At 35.2% G+C, this 20080-nt stretch overlaps 1 protein-coding gene across 1 annotated transcript in view; it reads right to left on the minus strand.

The window, feature by feature from the left end:
• Positions 1-19483, minus strand: part of LOC106056299 (uncharacterized) — a 38409-nt gene extending 18926 nt beyond the window's left edge. Inside the window, exons 1-9 of the mRNA XM_056015301.1 lie at positions 19384-19483; positions 10891-13623; positions 10095-10405; positions 9408-9581; positions 7504-7746; positions 7296-7377; positions 6985-7142; positions 6647-6809; positions 444-630 (exon numbers count right to left, since the gene is read on the minus strand). Of these exons, the coding sequence (XP_055871276.1) occupies positions 444-630; positions 6647-6809; positions 6985-7142; positions 7296-7377; positions 7504-7746; positions 9408-9581; positions 10095-10405; positions 10891-13618 (4046 nt within the window). The 5' untranslated portion in view covers positions 13619-13623; positions 19384-19483. The remainder of the gene's footprint in view (positions 1-443; positions 631-6646; positions 6810-6984; positions 7143-7295; positions 7378-7503; positions 7747-9407; positions 9582-10094; positions 10406-10890; positions 13624-19383) is intronic.
• Between the last annotated feature and the right edge of the window lie 597 nt (positions 19484-20080).

The raw sequence follows: 20080 nt of genomic DNA on the forward strand, positions 1-20080 counted from the left end.
GTAACCTATGGCATTATGAAATATTTGATAATGACATTTAAATAGTTTTCTGTTGTTTGCTCTTTTTTCCCTCGGAATAAAGCACACCTGTTAAACTACAACATTCTGTAAACATTTTTTTTAAGATGACTGATAAAGCTAATTGAAATATTTTAAATAATTAGCGAGGGAGGGAGGGAGTATTAGTTGCAGTGTAGCATGCTTACTTTGACATACCCTGCCCCCTAGTATTTTGGGTCGGCACATGAGATCATAGCTCGTCAGCTCCCCTTGCTCTTGGGGCATTATAGTTTCAATTAAAAATTATTTTTTTCGCATGTCAAAAGTTTGTGCGCATTGATTTTTTTAAAGGTAATGTTAAAAAAAGGTGTGGGTAGTGTTATGGTAATTGTATAGATTAAGAAAATCAAAACTATTTCTAAAATATTTATAGATAAACCTACACAGCAGAGGACACAGGTTTGCAGGGAGTTGATGTTTGGTAGGGAGAAACAGATGGAACAACCGAATATCTCTCCCCACATTCCTCCTTTCCCCCAGCATCTTCTTGGAGTGAAGTCTCCTCATCATCACTTTCTTCATCATCATCTTGACTTAAGAAACACAATTTAGGAAGGGAAAGGTTCAAGCCTGTGGATATAGAGAAACACAATTTAGGAAGAGAAAGGTTCAAGCCTGTGGATATAGAGAAACACAATTTAGGAAGAGAAAGGTTCAGTCCTGTGGACATAGAGAAACACAATTTAGGAAGAGAAAGGTTCAGTCCTGAGGATATAGAGAAACACAATTTAGGAAGAGAAAGGTTCAGTCCTGAGGATATAGAGAAACACAATTTAGGAAGAGAAAGGTTCAAGCCTGTGGATATAGAGAAACACAATTTAGGAAGAGAAAGGTTCAAGCCTGTGGATATAGAGAAACACAATTTAGGAAGAGAATGTTTCAAGCCTGTGGATATAGAGAAACACAATTTAGGAAGAGAAAGGTTCAAGCCTGAGGATATAGAGAAACACAATTTAGGAAGAGAATGTTTCAAGCCTGTGGATATAGAGAAACACAATTTAGGAAGAGAAAGGTTCAAGCTTGAGGATATAGAGAAACACAATTTAGGAAGAGAAAGGTTCAAGCTTGAGGATATAGAGAAACACAATTAAGGAAGAGAAAGGTTCAGTCCTGTGGATATAGAGAAACACAATTTAGGAAGAGAAAGGTTCAAGCCTGAGGATATAGAGAAACACAATTTAGGAAGAGAAAGGTTCAAGCCTGAGGATATAGAGAAACACAATTTAGGAAGAGAAAGGTTCAAGCCTGTGGATATAGAGAAACACAATTTAGGAAGAGAAAGGTTCAAGCCTGAGGATATAGAGAAACACAATTTAGGAAGAGAAAGGTTCAGTCCTGTGGATATAGAGAAACACAATTTAGGAAGAGAAAGGTTCAAGCCTGTGGATATAGAGAAACACAATTTAGGAAGAGAAAGGTTCAGTCCTGTGGATATAGAGAAACACAATTTAGGAAGAGAAAGATTCAAGCCTGTGGATATAGAGAAACACAATTTAGGAAGAGAAAGGTTCAAGCCTGTGGATATAGAGAAACACAATTTAGGAAGAGAAAGGTTCAGTCCTGTGGATATAGAGAAAAACAATTTAGGAAGGGAAAGGTTCAAGCCTGAGGATATAGAGAAACACAATTTAGGAAGAGAAAGGTTCAAGCCTGAGGATATAGAGAAACACAATTTAGGGAGGGAAAGGTTCAGTCCTGTGGATATAGAGAAACACAATTTAGGAAGAGAAAGGTTCAAGCCTGAGGATATAGAGAAACACAATTTAGGAAGAGAAAGGTTCAAGCCTGGGGATATAGAGAAACACAATTTAGGAAGAGAAAGGTTCAAGCCTGAGGATATAGAGAAACACAATTTAGGAAGAGAAAGGTTCAAGCCTGAGGATATAGAGAAACACAATTTAGGAAGAGAAAGGTTCAAGCCTGAGGATATAGAGAAACACAATTTAGGAAGAGAAAGGTTCAAGCCTGAGGATATAGAGAAACACAATTAAGGAAGAGAAAGGTTCAGTCCTGTGGATATAGAGAAACACAATTTAGGAAGAGAAAGGTTCAAGCCTGAGGATATAGAGAAACACAATTTAGGAAGAGAAAGGTTCAAGCCTGTGGATATAGAGAAACACAATTTAGGAAGAGAAAGGTTCAAGCCTGTGGATATAGAGAAACACAATTTAGGAAGAGAAAGGTTCAAGCCTGAGGATATAGAGAAACACAATTTAGGAAGAGAAAGGTTCAGTCCTGTGGATATAGAGAAACACAATTTAGGAAGAGAAAGATTCAAGCCTGTGGATATAGAGAAACACAATTTAGGAAGAGAAAGGTTCAAGCCTGTGGATATAGAGAAACACAATTTAGGAAGAGAAAGGTTCAGTCCTGTGGATATAGAGAAAAACAATTTAGGAAGGGAAAGGTTCAAGCCTGAGGATATAGAGAAACACAATTTAGGAAGAGAAAGGTTCAAGCCTGAGGATATAGAGAAACACAATTTAGGGAGGGAAAGGTTCAGTCCTGTGGATATAGAGAAACACAATTTAGGAAGAGAAAGGTTCAAGCCTGAGGATATAGAGAAACACAATTTAGGAAGAGAAAGGTTCAAGCCTGAGGATATAGAGAAACACAATTTAGGAAGAGAAAGGTTCAAGCCTGAGGATATAGAGAAACACAATTTAGGAAGAGAAAGGTTCAAGCCTGAGGATATAGAGAAACACAATTTAGGAAGAGAAAGGTTCAAGCCTGAGGATATAGAGAAACACAATTTAGGAAGAGAAAGGTTCAAGCCTGAGGATATAGAGAAACACAATTAAGGAAGAGAAAGGTTCAGTCCTGTGGATATAGAGAAACACAATTTAGGAAGAGAAAGGTTCAAGCCTGAGGATATAGAGAAACACAATTTAGGAAGAGAAAGGTTCAAGCCTGTGGATATAGAGAAACACAATTTAGGAAGAGAAAGGTTCAAGCCTGTGGATATAGAGAAACACAATTAAGGAAGAGAAAGGTTCAAGCCTGAGGATATAGAGAAACACAATTTAGGAAGAGAAAGGTTCAGTCCTGTGGATATAGAGAAACACAATTTAGGAAGAGAAAGGTTCAAGCCTGTGGATATAGAGAAACACAATTTAGGAAGAGAAAGGTTCAGTCCTGTGGATATAGAGAAACACAATTTAGGAAGAGAAAGATTCAAGCCTGAGGATATTGAGAAACACAATTTAGGAAGAGAAAGGTTCAAGCCTGTGGATATAGAGAAACACAATTTAGGAAGAGAAAGGTTCAGTCCTGTGGATATAGAGAAACACAATTTAGGAAGGGAAAGGTTCAAGCCTGAGGATATAGAGAAACACAATTTAGGAAGAGAAAGGTTCAAGCCTGAGGATATAGAGAAACACAATTTAGGGAGGGAAAGGTTCAGTCCTGTGGATATAGAGAAACACAATTTAGGAAGAGAAAGGTTCAAGCCTGAGGATATAGAGAAACACAATTTAGGAAGAGAAAGGTTCAAGCCTGAGGATATAGAGAAACACAATTTAGGAAGAGAATGTTTCAAGCCTGTGGATATAGAGAAACACAATTTAGGAAGAGAAAGGTTCAAGCTTGAGGATATAGAGAAACACAATTTAGGAAGAGAAAGGTTCAAGCTTGAGGATATAGAGAAACACAATTAAGGAAGAGAAAGGTTCAGTCCTGTGGATATAGAGAAACACAATTTAGGAAGAGAAAGGTTCAAGCCTGAGGATATAGAGAAACACAATTTAGGAAGAGAAAGGTTCAAGCCTGAGGATATAGAGAAACACAATTTAGGAAGAGAAAGGTTCAAGCCTGTGGATATAGAGAAACACAATTTAGGAAGAGAAAGGTTCAAGCCTGAGGATATAGAGAAACACAATTTAGGAAGAGAAAGGTTCAGTCCTGTGGATATAGAGAAACACAATTTAGGAAGAGAAAGGTTCAAGCCTGTGGATATAGAGAAACACAATTTAGGAAGAGAAAGGTTCAGTCCTGTGGATATAGAGAAACACAATTTAGGAAGAGAAAGATTCAAGCCTGTGGATATAGAGAAACACAATTTAGGAAGAGAAAGGTTCAAGCCTGTGGATATAGAGAAACACAATTTAGGAAGAGAAAGGTTCAGTCCTGTGGATATAGAGAAACACAATTTAGGAAGGGAAAGGTTCAAGCCTGAGGATATAGAGAAGCACAATTTAGGAAGAGAAAGGTTCAAGCCTGAGGATATAGAGAAACACAATTTAGGAAGAGAAAGGTTCAAGCCTGTGGATATAGAGAAACACAATTTAGGAAGAGAAAGGTTCAAGCCTGAGGATATAGAGAAACACAATTTAGGAAGAGAAAGGTTCAGTCCTGTGGATATAGAGAAACATAATTTAGGAAGAGAAAGGTTCAAGCCTGTGGATATAGAGAAACACAATTTAGGAAGAGAAAGGTTCAAGCCTGAGGATATAGAGAAACACAATTTAGGAAGAGAAAGGTTCAAGCCTGAGGATATAGAGAAACACAATTTAGGAAGAGAAAGGTTCAAGCTTGAGGATATAGAGAAACACAATTAAGGAAGAGAAAGGTTCAGTCCTGTGGATATAGAGAAACACAATTTAGGAAGAGAAAGGTTCAAGCCTGAGGATATAGAGAAACACAATTTAGGAAGAGAAAGGTTCAAGCCTGAGGATATAGAGAAACACAATTTAGGGAGGGAAAGGTTCAGTCCTGTGGATATAGAGAAACACAATTTAGGAAGAGAAAGGTTCAAGCCTGAGGATATAGAGAAACACAATTTAGGAAGAGAAAGGTTCAAGCCTGAGGATATAGAGAAACACAATTTAGGAAGAGAAAGGTTCAAGCCTGAGGATATAGAGAAACACAATTTAGGAAGAGAAAGGTTCAAGCCTGAGGATATAGAGAAACACAATTTAGGAAGAGAAAGGTTCAAGCCTGAGGATATAGAGAAACACAATTTAGGAAGAGAAAGGTTCAAGCCTGAGGATATAGAGAAACACAATTTAGGAAGAGAAAGGTTCAAGCCTGAGGATATAGAGAAACACAATTTAGGAAGAGAAAGGTTCAAGCCTGAGGATTATTATATAGAGAAACACAATTTAGGAAGAGAAAGGTTCAAGCCTGAGGATATAGAGAAACACAATTAAGGAAGAGAAAGGTTCAAGCCTGCGGATATAGAGAAACACAATTTAGGAAGAGAAAGGTTCAAGCCTGTGGATATAGAGAAACACAATTTAGGAAGAGAAAGGTTCAAGCCTGTGGATATAGAGAAACACAATTTAGGAAGAGAAAGGTTCAGTCCTGAGGATATAGAGAAACACAATTTAGGAAGAGAAAGGTTCAAGCCTGAGGATATAGAGAAACACAATTTAGGAAGAGAAAGGTTCAAGCCTGTGGATATAGAGAAACACAATTTAGGAAGAGAAAGGTTCAGTCCTGAGGATATAGAGAAACACAATTTAGGAAGAGAAAGGTTCAAGCCTGTGGATATAGAGAAACACAATTTAGGAAGAGAAAGGTTCAAGCCTGCGGATATAGAGAAACACAATTTAGGAAGAGAAAGGTTCAAGCCTGTGGATATAGAGAAACACAATTTAGGAAGAGAAAGGTTCAAGCCTGTGGATATAGAGAAACACAATTTAGGAAGAGAAAGGTTCAAGCCTGAGGATATTGAGAAAAATGAAGGATAGTGAAATGGAGTAATTTAATCTAAATATAAGGTTCCTTTTTTTTTTTGTAAGAAATATTCTCCTTAACTTGCTACAACTTCCAAAATAATGCTTTGTGGCAAAGAATTTTACTTCAGAACTGAGAGTTGCATTTACAAATCCTATTGGAGGCTAACATTTTTTTGTAAAAGATCTGCTGCAAACTTTCTATATGTTTAGAAAAAGGTTATGGCTTGGATATAACACTTTGGACCATTTTGAGAAGTTTTCTAGCATATAATATGTTTTGAAAAATGTGATGACGGAAATCTTTTGGATTGATCAGACCAGGGTTTTTCTTTCTTCTAATACAATAAGGGCCTTTTGATTAAACAAGCTAATTGCCCAATGTATATTCTGATAAGACAAAAAAAAAGTAACAAGCCAAATAAAAAAAAAAAGCTTATTTAAAGGGGAAGAACTCCACCCTTAATACTTTCTATCAATAAGGTGTAAGTTATTTCCCTTATTCAATATCAAATGAAAGTAATTAATTATCAATAATTGGTTTTTTTTTTTTGTATTGATTCATATTTTGTGAGGTACAATAAATAATTGTTTGAAGTTTCAACTTAATCGGAAAATGTAAGAGGGAGAAATAGTGATAACAATTAATTAATGGGACTAAACCCTACAAATTTAGCCATATATATTAATACTTAAGGATTATTTTCCCTTGCTGGTATTAAACATAATAATTAATAACCAGTAATTGACTAATTAGTTACGTTTTTTTTATTGTTTCATGTCAAGTGTGTGCCAAAGAATAATTGTGCTAAGTTTCAACTTGATCCGAGAATGGGTATGGGAGTAATACCTGTACACTCTTTACCAAACAGACAAAGTGAGTTGATATAAGTTTTGTAAAAATTACCAACCATCATTATCTTGACCATCATCTCCATTCTGAAGCCTGCTAACATCTCCCAGGGAAATACCCACAGCATCTGCTTCTTGACTTGGGCTGACATTCTTACCAGGATGAACATTGTCTCCAATTTTTATGACATCTGACAGAAACTCAGAAAGTTTATGTTGTGCCTGTAGTAGTTTAGAAAATTAAATTACTTAATACCAAACAGTGAAATATTTGAGCATTAACCAAGGGATTCTCCTAAAGGTCAATTTTTTAAAACATTGGTATATATCTTGAAAACAAAAAGGAAATCCCTTAACTAATCAAAAGAATTCCCCTTATCATATGAACAGTTCTTACCATATTGTCTGCTTTATTGAAGCCAAAATTGACGAGAAAGAACCTCTGATCATAAGACTGGATTGTACCATTAGCGTCAACCATGACGAGTCCAGCTTTGAAAAGAGAGACAGACAGCTGCGCTGGGAACATTAACTCATCTAGTTCTGGGTCCATAGCTAAGCAAACAATTAATTGCTTCATTTAGAATAGTATCAATTTTATCCAATTGTGAACTTATTCCTAATATATATGCTTAACTACCCCTATTTGTGACATATCTATAAAATGGTTTAATGTGCAAAGGATAGTGCTAAAGAATTTTCACATGCCTGGATTGTCGAAGAGTATTATAGTCACTGGCAGTGTCTCTCCATCCACAGATTCTACTGTAGTAGGTTGCTGCTTGTTGATCTGGCAATATTGAGCATAATATGTTGATATCAAAATTGCTTCATTTTAAAAATTCTAGAAACAAATACCTTCTTTTTCATATATATTTTTTAAGATCAAAACATAGCACTAATACTAAGTATTTACCAGAGAAAAGTCAAGTCTGAAGGTATCCACCGTTTTCGTGATGATACTCACACCCCTATCATAGCCCAGAAGGTCTTGCATTGAGCATGACATCAGTGTGTTTCCAGAGCAACTCAAGTAGATATCTGCAGTAGTGCTTACTGTGGTTTCAACAACACATACAGTCAGATGTGGCTGTGGGCTGAATGGAACTGTCCAGACTATCACTGGTATCTCTACACCTCTAGCATCAATACAGACCAGCTATAGAAGAATAGAATAAGTCTCAATCAAAGTAGAAAGTCAATTAGCAATTTTATATTTAAATATTTTAAAAAATTTGATAAATAAATTTTTTTAATGAGTGATCTTAAAAGTAATCTTTGATGTAGTAACTGCTCCAGCACTAGTGTTATGGGCCTATGGCACAAACCAGCACACTGTTTAGAACTTGGCCTAAGACATCATTGTTGTACCAAAGTACAAGAAGGAAATAACAGGTTCTGCTGATTTGAATCGAGGGAAAAAGACACCATTTGTTCTGCTGGGTAGGTTATTTTGGCGCATATAACCCCGTGATTATACAAGATTTTACAAACAAATGGCAGCTGTGGGGGGTATACAAAATTTAATTTACTCATAAACATGGCATAAAGGAAACTAAGGACATTCCGCTGGGTCTTTATACCCTCTATAATTGACTGTGTACAAATACCATCCTAGGCTCGTATTTCACATATGTATTGCACTCTATGTATTGCTTGTTAGAACAACAACTGGCGCAGGATTGCGTCTTGAGGGTCACAAGTCTGATGAGCAACAACTTCATATACTGGTAGTCTACTGTAAGTCAGGCTTTGCACATGCGGAGTATATAAGGATGTGGGTAGTCCGATTTTGTTTTCACTTATTTTGTAAATTGTGTGGGTTATACGCATATTTGGGTTGTATGCATGAAAATATGGCAACTGATCTGTTACTAAATTGTCACTATTAGCCTGAGGTAACAATGGGAAGTTGTGTTGTCTGTGTTGTAAAAGGCTCAAAGTAAGAACCTGAAGATTGGGCTGCATCTGCAGAATTGAGCCCAAGAATGAAAGACTGTGTATGTATCTTGTTTCAGTGTCTGGTCTTTGTTGTAAAATCTGCATCTTATCACCCAGTTCAGAACTCTCAGGCAGCTAAACACCTTATTTGATTAGCCACTAAGGTCTGATAAAGTTGCACATAAAAGCCTAAATATTTGTAGACTAGGGAAAGGAAGTTCCATGGCCAACATTAACACAAATGTTATGTTGCCTACACAATAAACAGCGACCTTTACTTCCCTAGCAGAGATCATGTACTTTGCAAATGGGTTGACTCTAGTCACAAGTAAAAATCACAGTGTATTGTTATGATGTGGGAGTGAACTAAAAAAATAGCTCACTGATTCTCAAGTCACTGGTATCTCTATGATTGCAGAAGCACAATCCAATTATAACCCATCAATACTCCAGATAAAAATAAATAGTTTCACAAGACTCCAATTGAAATTTACATATCCCGATTCACCAACACAAATTAAAGAAAACAATCCTCAGTCGAGAAATCAAAATCATAACTTAAGTTTCTTTACACATTAACAAACAAACTCAGGTCATTTACACCCAACAGCATTAAAAAAAAATGACCCGACTTCGCACTTGGAAAAATGGTTAATCAGGGTGGAATAGGTTTACAGCAGTATAATCATTTTTTTTTTTAAACTTCTCCAAGACACAAGAAAGGCAAATTGAAAAATAATATTTGAAAAGAATTCATGTAAAAGCAAGAAAAACATTATCTAAAATTGTGCACCAGGGAGTAATTCTACAGAAAGCCTTACAGTTAATTAACAAAACCTTTAAAGCAGTAATGATAAGATACACAACATGCAAACTAACCAGTTTTCCTGACACTTGTGTTAGCCGGCCGTCAGCTAAGACAAAGGACTGAGACACAGACTGACCAAGATTTTCTAACGAATCCTTCACTTTGATGAACCTAAACAGTCTTTGACCTATGACCTTCTCATGGACACCGATCAGGAATTGAAAAGATTCATTCAGTGATACAATCTATAGGAAGAATATTAAAAAACAACACAATTTATTTTTAAATAATACAAAATTATTTAACAACAAAACAAAGAAAGCATTAAAGTTATCATCAAGGTTAGCATTGAAGAAATTTTCCTGAAAAGATAAAATAGGAAAAAAGAATTATACACTGATTTTTCAAGAATGTGATTTAAAGTAGTCCTGATCCCTGGTGTTAATGACTGAGAGAAACAGCAATGAAAAATTATGCAGATAGTTATTTAGTGTTTATTGGCATAAAACGTGTTAAAGAAATTGCTAGCAAATTTTTTAGTTTGAACATTTATAATATATTTTATCAATGAATTTGAATGAATTCAATTAAAAGCTTATAAAATACAAATAAATACATTTGACCAATAATTCACATAAATTTGCTACAGATGAACTTTGATGACTTCTGTCTAATGGCCTTTTTCAGATTCAGCACAGCTTGTAAATATACAAGTACAGCTAGAATAAGATTTATGTCATAAATATTGAGAGCTTTACCTTTCCTCCCCTTGCTGAATTCACAACACATATTGAACTGGTCACACAATTGAACAGCACCTCTTGAATGGATGGAACCAAGCCTAGTTCCCCCGTGGCATCAAGATGCTCCCAGACTCTCTTTATAAATACACTCTCCAAGGACTCTAAGGTAGACCTGTGGCCACTGAGAGAGCTGTCACTTTCACTTTCCTGACAGCCCTTTTCTTTTCCCTGCAGACCTGAGTGTGACTCAGGAGGGGACACACCAAAGATGGATCGTCGATTACGAGGCTTGGTTTCTATCACTGGGGTGCCAATTTGGTGCAAGTCTAACAAAATATATATTAAATGCAAATGATTTTGAAACCGGGAACAAAAATTGTAATTGATAGATAGCAAACTATCAAAAGTTAGTTAAAATGAAAAAAAAGTTCACTTTAATGTGATTCAAAATTACACATAATTGTTTTTTAAACAAATAGTGGTTGTTTAAAATTATGGTTATATTCTATTTTTTATTCTATTTAAAATAAAAAAATGTTTTTTTTAGTAGAAAGTCCAATACAAGAAAATGTATTTAGATTTTAGAGAGTTGATAGCATGGTAAACTATAAGAAAATGTACATGTTTGATATCTTTCAGAGATAAATGCCTCCTTAATTGTCTAGAATACAAAGTGTTTAAACCAACTTTACAATGAGTACATCAAAAAGAAACTTGTTTGTTTTTTTAAGTATGAAAGTAACAGGAACATTTTAAGGCATTTCATTAATTTTACTAATATTTTTTTTTATTTAAAACAAAATGTACCTACTTTTTCCCACTTCTTGCTCCTTCTTTGAGGTAATTGCAGTTGATGAGACTGCTGATTTGGTAATTTTAGGAAAAGACTGATTGGCTTCATATGAATCATTAATTAGAGGAACAGCAGACAATTTTCTAGTAGGGTCCTGACTATAGCAGGATGCAGGCAATGATTTGTTTAATGTGGCACTAGCTGTCTTCATTGGCCTGTCTGTTTTCCATTTGTCAGCTTTCCCTGTTATTGTTTGCCTTGCTGATGAGTCATCTTTTAGGATGTGTTTGGAATTCTCGTGAACAATCTTTCCACTTTTTCTTTTGTCAACAAGCCGTGGTGAAGCTTCAACTTTCTTTGGTTTCTGTGCATTTTCTAACACTGACACTCCATCAGATTTGTTAGAGGAGCTACTTTTCTTTGTTAAAATGGCAGGTGCACCCCACTGGACTTTTTTGTAAGACATCGGAGGAGAACTTTTGCTGACATTCAGAGTTTTGTTGGAAGTTCTAACGCTCATTGTTTCTTTGGGTGTCGCTCCAGAAGAGGAAACATTCTTTTGAGACTTGATGTTGTTCTGCTTTAAGGAGGACATATTGTTGGTATTACTGTTCTTATTTGGGGAGCTTTTGGACTTATGAGGACTAACAGATCTTACAGATTCATTTTCTTTGTTTTTAACATGAGCTGGTTTTTCATTGTCGTGGATTGGTGACACCAATGTTTCTTTTAATGATCTACTTAAATAGGTGCTGCTCATATTAAGGGTTACAGGTATTTCATTGAGAACAGGCTTACTCTGCTGTTCTTTCTTCTCTTTTTGTGTCAGTTTAGTAGTCAGAGAATAGTTGATATCATGCTTTGGTGACTTTCTCTCTTCACTTTTCTTTTTAAGTTGACTTGGTGAGTTTTCTTTTAACTTGAAATGAATTTCATCTGCTGATTCTCTGCAATCTTTTAGTTTGTTGCTCTTATGAACAGTCATATCTGCTAATGGAGATTTCACCTCAATGATGCTTATGTTGTTTGTATCTTTGTTTGCTGTGTCAGCACCTGTTTCTTCTGATGCCTTTTTTACAGAAAATGCATCATCTTGGGCTACATCATTACTTTCAGGTGTGCTTGTATTGTTCTTATCACTGTTTTCTGTTTTAGTCTCTTCTGTTGGTTTTGGCAAAGTTTCAACACCTGATATATTCATATCTTTCAAGTTGGCACTAAAGGAATCACTATGATCAGAACCTATTAACTGCATAATGTTAAATTGTGTCTCCCACGGACGCCACATTGGATCATCAATGTCTAATGGAAACCCTTCACTCTTAAAGTCTTCATAAGTTTTCTGAATAATGGGATCTTCTGGCTGGTACTTTGTTTTATCCAAATCTTGACAAGAATGATTTTCATTGATCAGCAGCTTATCAGAATTGGTGAGATTAACATCTTTTACCACCTTATTGCAATCATTTAATACATTCTCAGTACTAGATGTTAAACTTTGATAATCTTCAACCTTAGTCAATGTCATGCCAACTAAATCTTTCTCTATCTGTATTAGATCATTTGCCATTCCTCCATCTTCAGAAGATGATATTGTAGTAGGTTTTGATGTCTTACCTATTGAATTATTTTCAAACAATATCACAGGAGACTTTTTATGAGTTTGAACAGAAACCGGTTCTTGATTTATGCCAGAAAGTGGGGTTGAACCAAAATTTGGGTTAGGTTGAGCATTGCTGTTTGGTGCAGGAATATTGTGTGGAGTGAGAGCACTAGGGTTTATACTTGATGCTTTACCGTAAACAGATGGTGGGGTGTATGGGAAATATGAAAATGTTTGATTTCTGATATCCTCTCTACACTCACTGGATGAAAGAAGCTCAGAAGACCTGGCAAAGTTTTCTGAAAATCTTCTACAAGTTTCCTGAAACATGCTTGGTGAAGGCATATAAGGCATAAAGGGAAAAGGCATGAACATGTTTGGTGTCCACATGTTATGCTGTGGGGTCATTTGCATGCTTGGACTAGGCCACACACAAGGGAAAGGGGATGTTGGGGTTGCTTGGGAATGGAACATTGGACAGACTGGATAGTAAGGTTGGGACTGAGCACCTGCATTATTTGTGGGTGTGGCTGTAGGGGTCTGAGAGTTGCTTAAGTAAGGTTGCATAACTGGTACTGATTCCTGCTGGTTAATAGCTTTGGTACTATGTACACTGAGTGGATTATTGGTTTTCAGATAAGGAAGTACTGGAGGTGTTGTAATCTCTTCTGTTGTAACCTCGTGACTGTCTAGAATTGGAGAAATAGACTGAGAGTTCAACAAGGTGTGCATACCAGAATCTCTCTGAGTGCTAGAGAACAAAGAGGTGCATTGTTCAGACAGTCGGAGGCTATTTGAATCACTAGTTAATTTCTTTTCAACAGTTGAATTATCCTTCTTCAAATTAGTGCAAACATGCTCCATCTCTGCTGGGGTTAGAATCTGCCTCTGGGGTGAACCAATCAAACTTGATGAAATTTCATTACTGCTCATGTTCACATCTTTCAGGGTTCCAGTTTCAAGGATAAGAACAACAGAGGAAACTTCTTCCAAAGCTTTTGCTATGCTGCTTTTAAGGAGCGCGGCTTTGTTGAGACAAACATCACATTTACATGCATGGGTGTTGCTGTAATGAAAGTGACGAAGGTCTTCCAGTAATTCACTCACATATTGGAGTCTCGATCTAACTTCACAGTAATCCATGATATCTGGAACAAAAGTGTGTGCACTCAGCATTTAGATCTAAACAAAACAAAGCCAATGCATTGATATAATTTTAATCTTATCAAGACCTAGATTTTGTTAGTATATTTAAATCAATGAGATCTTCCCAATCTCTAACCAAGATCTTGGGAGAGCTACCATCTTCTACCAATCATATACCTGGATGGCCGATAGGGGAAGGATATAAGGCGAAGGATATAAGGGTTAGTTGTGAATACCAAATAAACAGGTGTGGACCAACTAGTTTGCAGTCATGGAGAATGAAGTGGGGTAAACCCAGGTAGATAAAGCTCATTAGCTAGGGATAGCAGTTCAATCTAGGAGAGAAAACTCCAAAAATAAACAACTGAGCTCTGCCTTTCAGAAGATCTTGGATGATCAAAGGCTAAGGGAGCATGCCCAAAAAGAAAAGCAGGCTGAAGTTGGAGTCAATAGGCCTCTTGCCACATAACACATTGACACAGAACCTCATCTTTAGAACCAATATTTTTGTATCTGAGCTTCAATATGGGATATCGCGGAATAGTCCATAAAGAGGAAATAAAAAGAAACAACAGAAAAGAAAATCTCTAATATGTAAAACAAATTTCAATGTACTTGACAGAGATGAAAAAAAAAAAAATTTTAAATTCCTTTTATAATATATAGATAGATCTATATATAGATTTATAATAAAAGTGTATCACATTATGATTATTGCTCATCATCTCCCATATAGATCTCTAGAGATTATTCTAGATCTATGGAATTTCAATGTCATTGAAGGAACATGAAATGGGTTCAATCCCAAAATGGTCAGCTTTTGGCCTGCTTAGCCTAGTAGAGGCCTAACGTCTCTAGATAGAAATAATTATTATATATCTATAATCATGATTAGAGCTTTCATTCTATATTTACATAAAACATAAAAATCATTAATAAATAAAAATATATAAAAAAAAAAAAAGAAAGCAAATCTTTGAACTTAGATATATTATATATAATACTATAAAGAATTAGTATAATTATAATTAATATACTATAGACTAGACACCATTCACTATATATATAGTATAGAATCTAGATTTATAAAGCCAATAAAGCCTTTTTATTAAAGGCAAAGGCCTAGAAGTTTTAATTATGAGATTATTTTTTAAAATTAAAGTTAAATAAAGACATATTAATATAGATCTATACTAAGACTAAGACTAATCTATAGACTATAATAATTAGATCTAGAGTCAGAGTCTAGACTAGATAATAGATAATAAGTTCTATTTAAAACTAATTAATTATTAATTATATTATAATAATAATAATAATAATAATCTTTATTATCCGTAAGGAAATTTGTCTTACAATTTGTGCATTACACCAAACAAAAAACATTATAACTATAAGAAACCAAAGTGTACATTCACACAAGACTCACTCATAATTTACATGTGACAAAGTTTATACCAGATTGTTCTTATTTAATGATTTGATTGCCAGGGGAACAAAAGAGTGTTTGTGTCTGTTTGTCTTTGCTATCGGTGTCTTGTATCTCTTTTGTGATGGTAAAATCACAAAATCCTGACACATAGGGTGATTCTTTATTTCGAGGATCTTGTTAGCTTTTTTATAGATGTTTGTCTCAAACAACTGCCCAAATGGGGTTTGTTTTTTGCCAATGATTTTGCCAGCAGCATTTAGGATTCTATTAAGTTTATTTTTATTTTTAATGCTCAGATTGCCATACCAGGCAGTGATATTGAAACTTAAAATATTGCAGATGTGAGCGTGATAAAACATAACCAAAGCCTTTTCGCTAACATTAAACGAGGACAGTTTTCTTAGTAGTCGTAATCTTTGCTTAACTAATTAATAAATTATCATTACCAGTGCTTTTTTTTGTAAAAAATAGGTGCCGGTACTCAGTGATGACTTTGCTAACTTAACTACTAATAAATTAATAATTAATAAACATTAAACTACAAGTTATCATACAAATCAGACTATGATTGGTCTAGATCAGGGGTTCTCAACCTGTGGATTGCGACCCTTTTGGGGGTCGAATGACCATTTGCTAGGGGTCGCCTAAGACTATCGGAAATTCAGGTTTTCATCTATTTTTCATTGAAATTTTTTTTTTGTCAAGAGTCAAATAAATAAACTAAAAAAGTGAGGGTTTTAAATATAAGAACCCGGGCATATTGCAGAGAATACAGAGTGTGCTTTGAGTTAGTAAGTGTAAAATCATTATTTAAGATAGATATGTTTTATTTAGTTTTTTTTTTAAATTGTCATTCGAAAACAGAGGCTGGAGACAACATCTTCATTGACGTAGCATATGTTATTTTCAACAGTTTGAATTACTGTCCATCGAACTTTTGTTGTAACACCATGTAGGGATAGAACTTTAATTCTATGATGAAGATTTAAGCATGTCGATAAGTAATTGGAAGTGGTCATATATTCATTACGAGACATCACATGAACATCTCGAACAAATGAATGTTAGAAAAGAAAATATAATGGATGATTTTTTGCGGTTTGGTTTTAGGGCCTACTAAGATAGTTCAAGCATGTATTAAAATACTCTGATGCGTCTTTTGTAATGAAGTTCTATCTGCGGATGTATGAAGATGAACAATATCCGAGCTTTGCCGATAAAGACATCCAGTATTTTAGTTTTAAAGGCTTACGGAATAAAAAAAAAAGACTTCACTCAGGTGACAAATATCAAAACCTAGCAGCCGTTTAAATTTCTTGTTGGGTGGCTCTCAGAATCCGTACAGCTATGCAACCTCACTACTAAGGAGTCAGTGGTCAAAGGCATTACTATAGTTATGTTTGGAGCCGAATCCGTAAATAAATTTAGTACAATTCATTTATCTAATGGCAATGTTCAAGGGAGAATAATTAAAATATTTGCTGATATTATCGATCAGAAAATTATGTCCGCTCCATTTCCAATATTTAGAATCCAGTTTGTTCAGTTCACAGGCGTTGCAAAATATTCATAATTGCTGGTTTTATTAAGAGAAAGTGATTTTAAAAACAAGTTTCTTTTTTGCAACCCTCCCAAAAAGACCTCTACAGCACATGATGTAATTAACAAAGCTTGTTAGTTATTGGAAAAGTATAAGATCTCTTGCAAAAATATTTGTGGTGTCTGCACAGGTGGTGCTCCAAGTATGCTTGGATGTCGATCTGGATTTCAATGTTTGGTACAAAATGAGTTACTTTAAGTCCTCGGAAATCACTGTTTGATTTATGGACATACATTGGCAGCGAAGACACTGCCAGAAGAACTACATCAACAGAGATGCAGCTAATAATGATTTCTCTTCAATGTCAGTTACACAATTCTGGCTCCATTATTTGTAGTCTTATCGGGTTCTATCAGAAAATCTTTTATGCGCTTTCTTCTTCCAGTCCCAACATCATATCTTTGCGAAACTGGGTTGTCCAGGCTGTTAGTTATCAAGTCTAAGTACAGAAGTAGGCTTGAGGCAGGAGATGTTAGTGATCAAGTCTAAGTACAGAAGTAGGCTTGAGGCAGGAGATCACGTTCTTCATGATCTTACAAAGACTGCCCGGAGAACTCCTGATCAGGTGAAACAAAAACAAGCACAACCTTTGCATTAACGTTGGTGTGTTTGCAAAGACTGTCGCAACAATATTTTTGTTTCAATGTAGTTTACCATATCAATGGCTGTACGTTTTCCATGATTATGCCTACTTTTAAAATTTCAGTTGACACATTTAAACACTAAATTAAGTTTTCGCTATGTTTAGTTTCTAACAATAAAAATACATCATGGATATCAGATACATGTATATAAATTTGTTAACGATTTTATATCATAGTAAAATCCCATTTTTTGCAACGCCTATAATTGAAAAACAAAATATGGCTGGCCCACTGGGAGTCGCCACATAGTGGAAGTTTGCATTACGGGGGGCGCGAACCTGAAAAGGTTGAGAACCGCTGGTCTAGATCATCTATTATTATTATCTATACTCAGTACATAGTCTCTATAGTCTATTGTCTAGACACTCTAGACTCTAGTGTCTCTAGATTCTAGATCTAGATATATATTATATAGGTATATAGATCTAGACTACATTATTACTAGATTATTATATCATATGATTATAATTATATTTAATTTATAATTAGATCTATTCTAGAATAGATCTAGAGTAAAGTGCGAAGTTCGAGCGCATTAAGCCCGCTGGCAGCAATTTTCAAGTTTGGATTTTTATAGCACCGTAACGGTCTGACCTATGAAAAAACTGATGGTATCTCTGAATTCCTGGTCCTTTTTTCTATAAAAATAGATTGGATTTAATGTATCACAAGGCTTAGTTAAAATTAAATACGAAGTCAAAGAGGTGTAGGTAAGTATCGCCAAGCGTACTTTTCCTAGAGCGGATTTTTCCCCAGTTAGTACGCTCGATCGGGTTGATGGAAGGTTTGAACAGATCAAAGAAAATATATCTAAAAACATGTTTTAATATTTAATTTTCACTATACTTACTCCAGCGCAAGAACACCATCCATTGCACCATTTCCCACCCTCCACAACTTCAAATAGTCTCTTTAAGCTGATGAGCAATCAGACTTAAAAATAGCCTTAAGCCCATTACCCAGTTCCTTCACTACCGGGTAGTAAAAAAGAATAATTCCACACCTCCTGAGTTTGACCTCACCATGAACTTAGCCTTTACAAGGAAAAGGAAATAGTATGTGTCGGAAGTAAAGAAAAAAGGTGCATTCGCAGTAGCAATATAGTAGTAATTTGGTAAACATTCTTGAAATTAAAAAGTTTTAGCAATAAAAAGTGAACTGTTCGAACCTCTTGACAAATCGGGGCTGCTCGAACTTTGCACTTTACTCTAGACTAGATCTAGATCAGTAGATCTATCATCTGATCTAGACTAACTAGATCTATAAGTAAAGAACTAACTCTACTACTAAGAATAAGCTGGACTAGAGTCGCAGTCTAGATTTTAAATGATTTATTAAATTTATATAATTTATTTATTAGATTTTTATTTTAGATCTACTCACACCTCAGTTGACTACTGACGTACTGACTAAGACTAAAGACTATATTTATATTGAGTCTATAATTATGACTCTATAATTAATATAAAAGAGTTTAAGACTAGACTAATCCGCCGGACTAATCGTCTAAGTCTAAGTCTAACGACTAATGACTAATATCGAAATCCGTTTCGCATAGGAGTCTACAATGGTAAAGTCCGACCCTGCTATTAAGTGATGGGTGTATACAGAGTAGATTACTTGTTCTCTTTCCATGACTTCTTGGTCACAATGATAAAGTCGGGCCCTGCTATTTAGTGACGGGTGAATACTACCTTGTTCCCCTGGACACTAATGATAAATGATTAGTAATACTACACTAATTACACTTAGAGTAAGACTTAGAATCTAAGACTAAGTTAGTAGTATTATAATAATAATAAGTAAATTAAGTAGGCCTAAATAATTAGTAAATAGTAACTATTAGACTCTCTAGTTACTAGTAGATCAGATGATAACTAATGACCACTAATGTCACTAATGATACCGTATTGATAGTAATCATAGTTATTAAATACTAAAATAGTAGATCTAGAAGTCTAGATTGACTAGAATCTAGAATAATGATAATCTAGATTTAGTAATTATCCTAGTTTATACTAATCTAGATCTATATCTAGTATAGATTGATATTGATAGTTAAATCTAGTAGAGAGATCTAGTCTACCTCTTGTCGTCTTGGATTCGCGATAAAGCTATTTAAATTTGGCGGCCATATTTTACACACAAAAAACTCACTAAATAGAACCTATAGATTTAGATCTACATCACTGACCTATATTTATAAGGGGGGTTCGAGTTTAAAACCCCTAGCTACCAGAGGGGTTCGAGTTTAAAACCCCCTACCAGGGGTTTTGAGTTTTAAACCCCCTACCTGGGGTTTCTGCAGTTAACTTCCCCTCTTCTATAAAACAAAACGAAAAAAAATGCAAACGAAAATCTCCTAATTTCAAGAGCACAGTTAAGGAAGATTTTGATTTTAAAACCCCCTCTAAAATTTACGATAAACCCCCTCTTCAACATAAAAAAAAAGCTAACTACGCACTCAAACTGTTATGAGCGTAGCTAAATGGGTTTTGACTCAGTTTTTGGGTTTAATTCCAACTTCAGCGGGGTTGAAGGTAAAAAATACCTCTTTAATAATAAAAACAAAGCAAATTATACACTCAAAATGTTATGAGTGTAGTCAAAAGGGTTTTGAGTTTAAACTCCCCTCCAGTGGAGTTTGAAGCTAAAAAGTACCTCTTTAATATAAATAAAAGCAAATTACTCATTCTAAAATCTATGAGCGTAGCCAAAGGGGTTTTGAGTTTAACCCCCCCCCCCCCGCCAGGGGGGTTTGAGGCTAAAAAATACATCTTCAG

Source organism: Biomphalaria glabrata, chromosome 17 (assembly GCF_947242115.1).
Source record: "Biomphalaria glabrata chromosome 17, xgBioGlab47.1, whole genome shotgun sequence".
In the NCBI taxonomy this organism is placed as follows: Eukaryota; Metazoa; Mollusca; class Gastropoda; family Planorbidae; genus Biomphalaria; species Biomphalaria glabrata.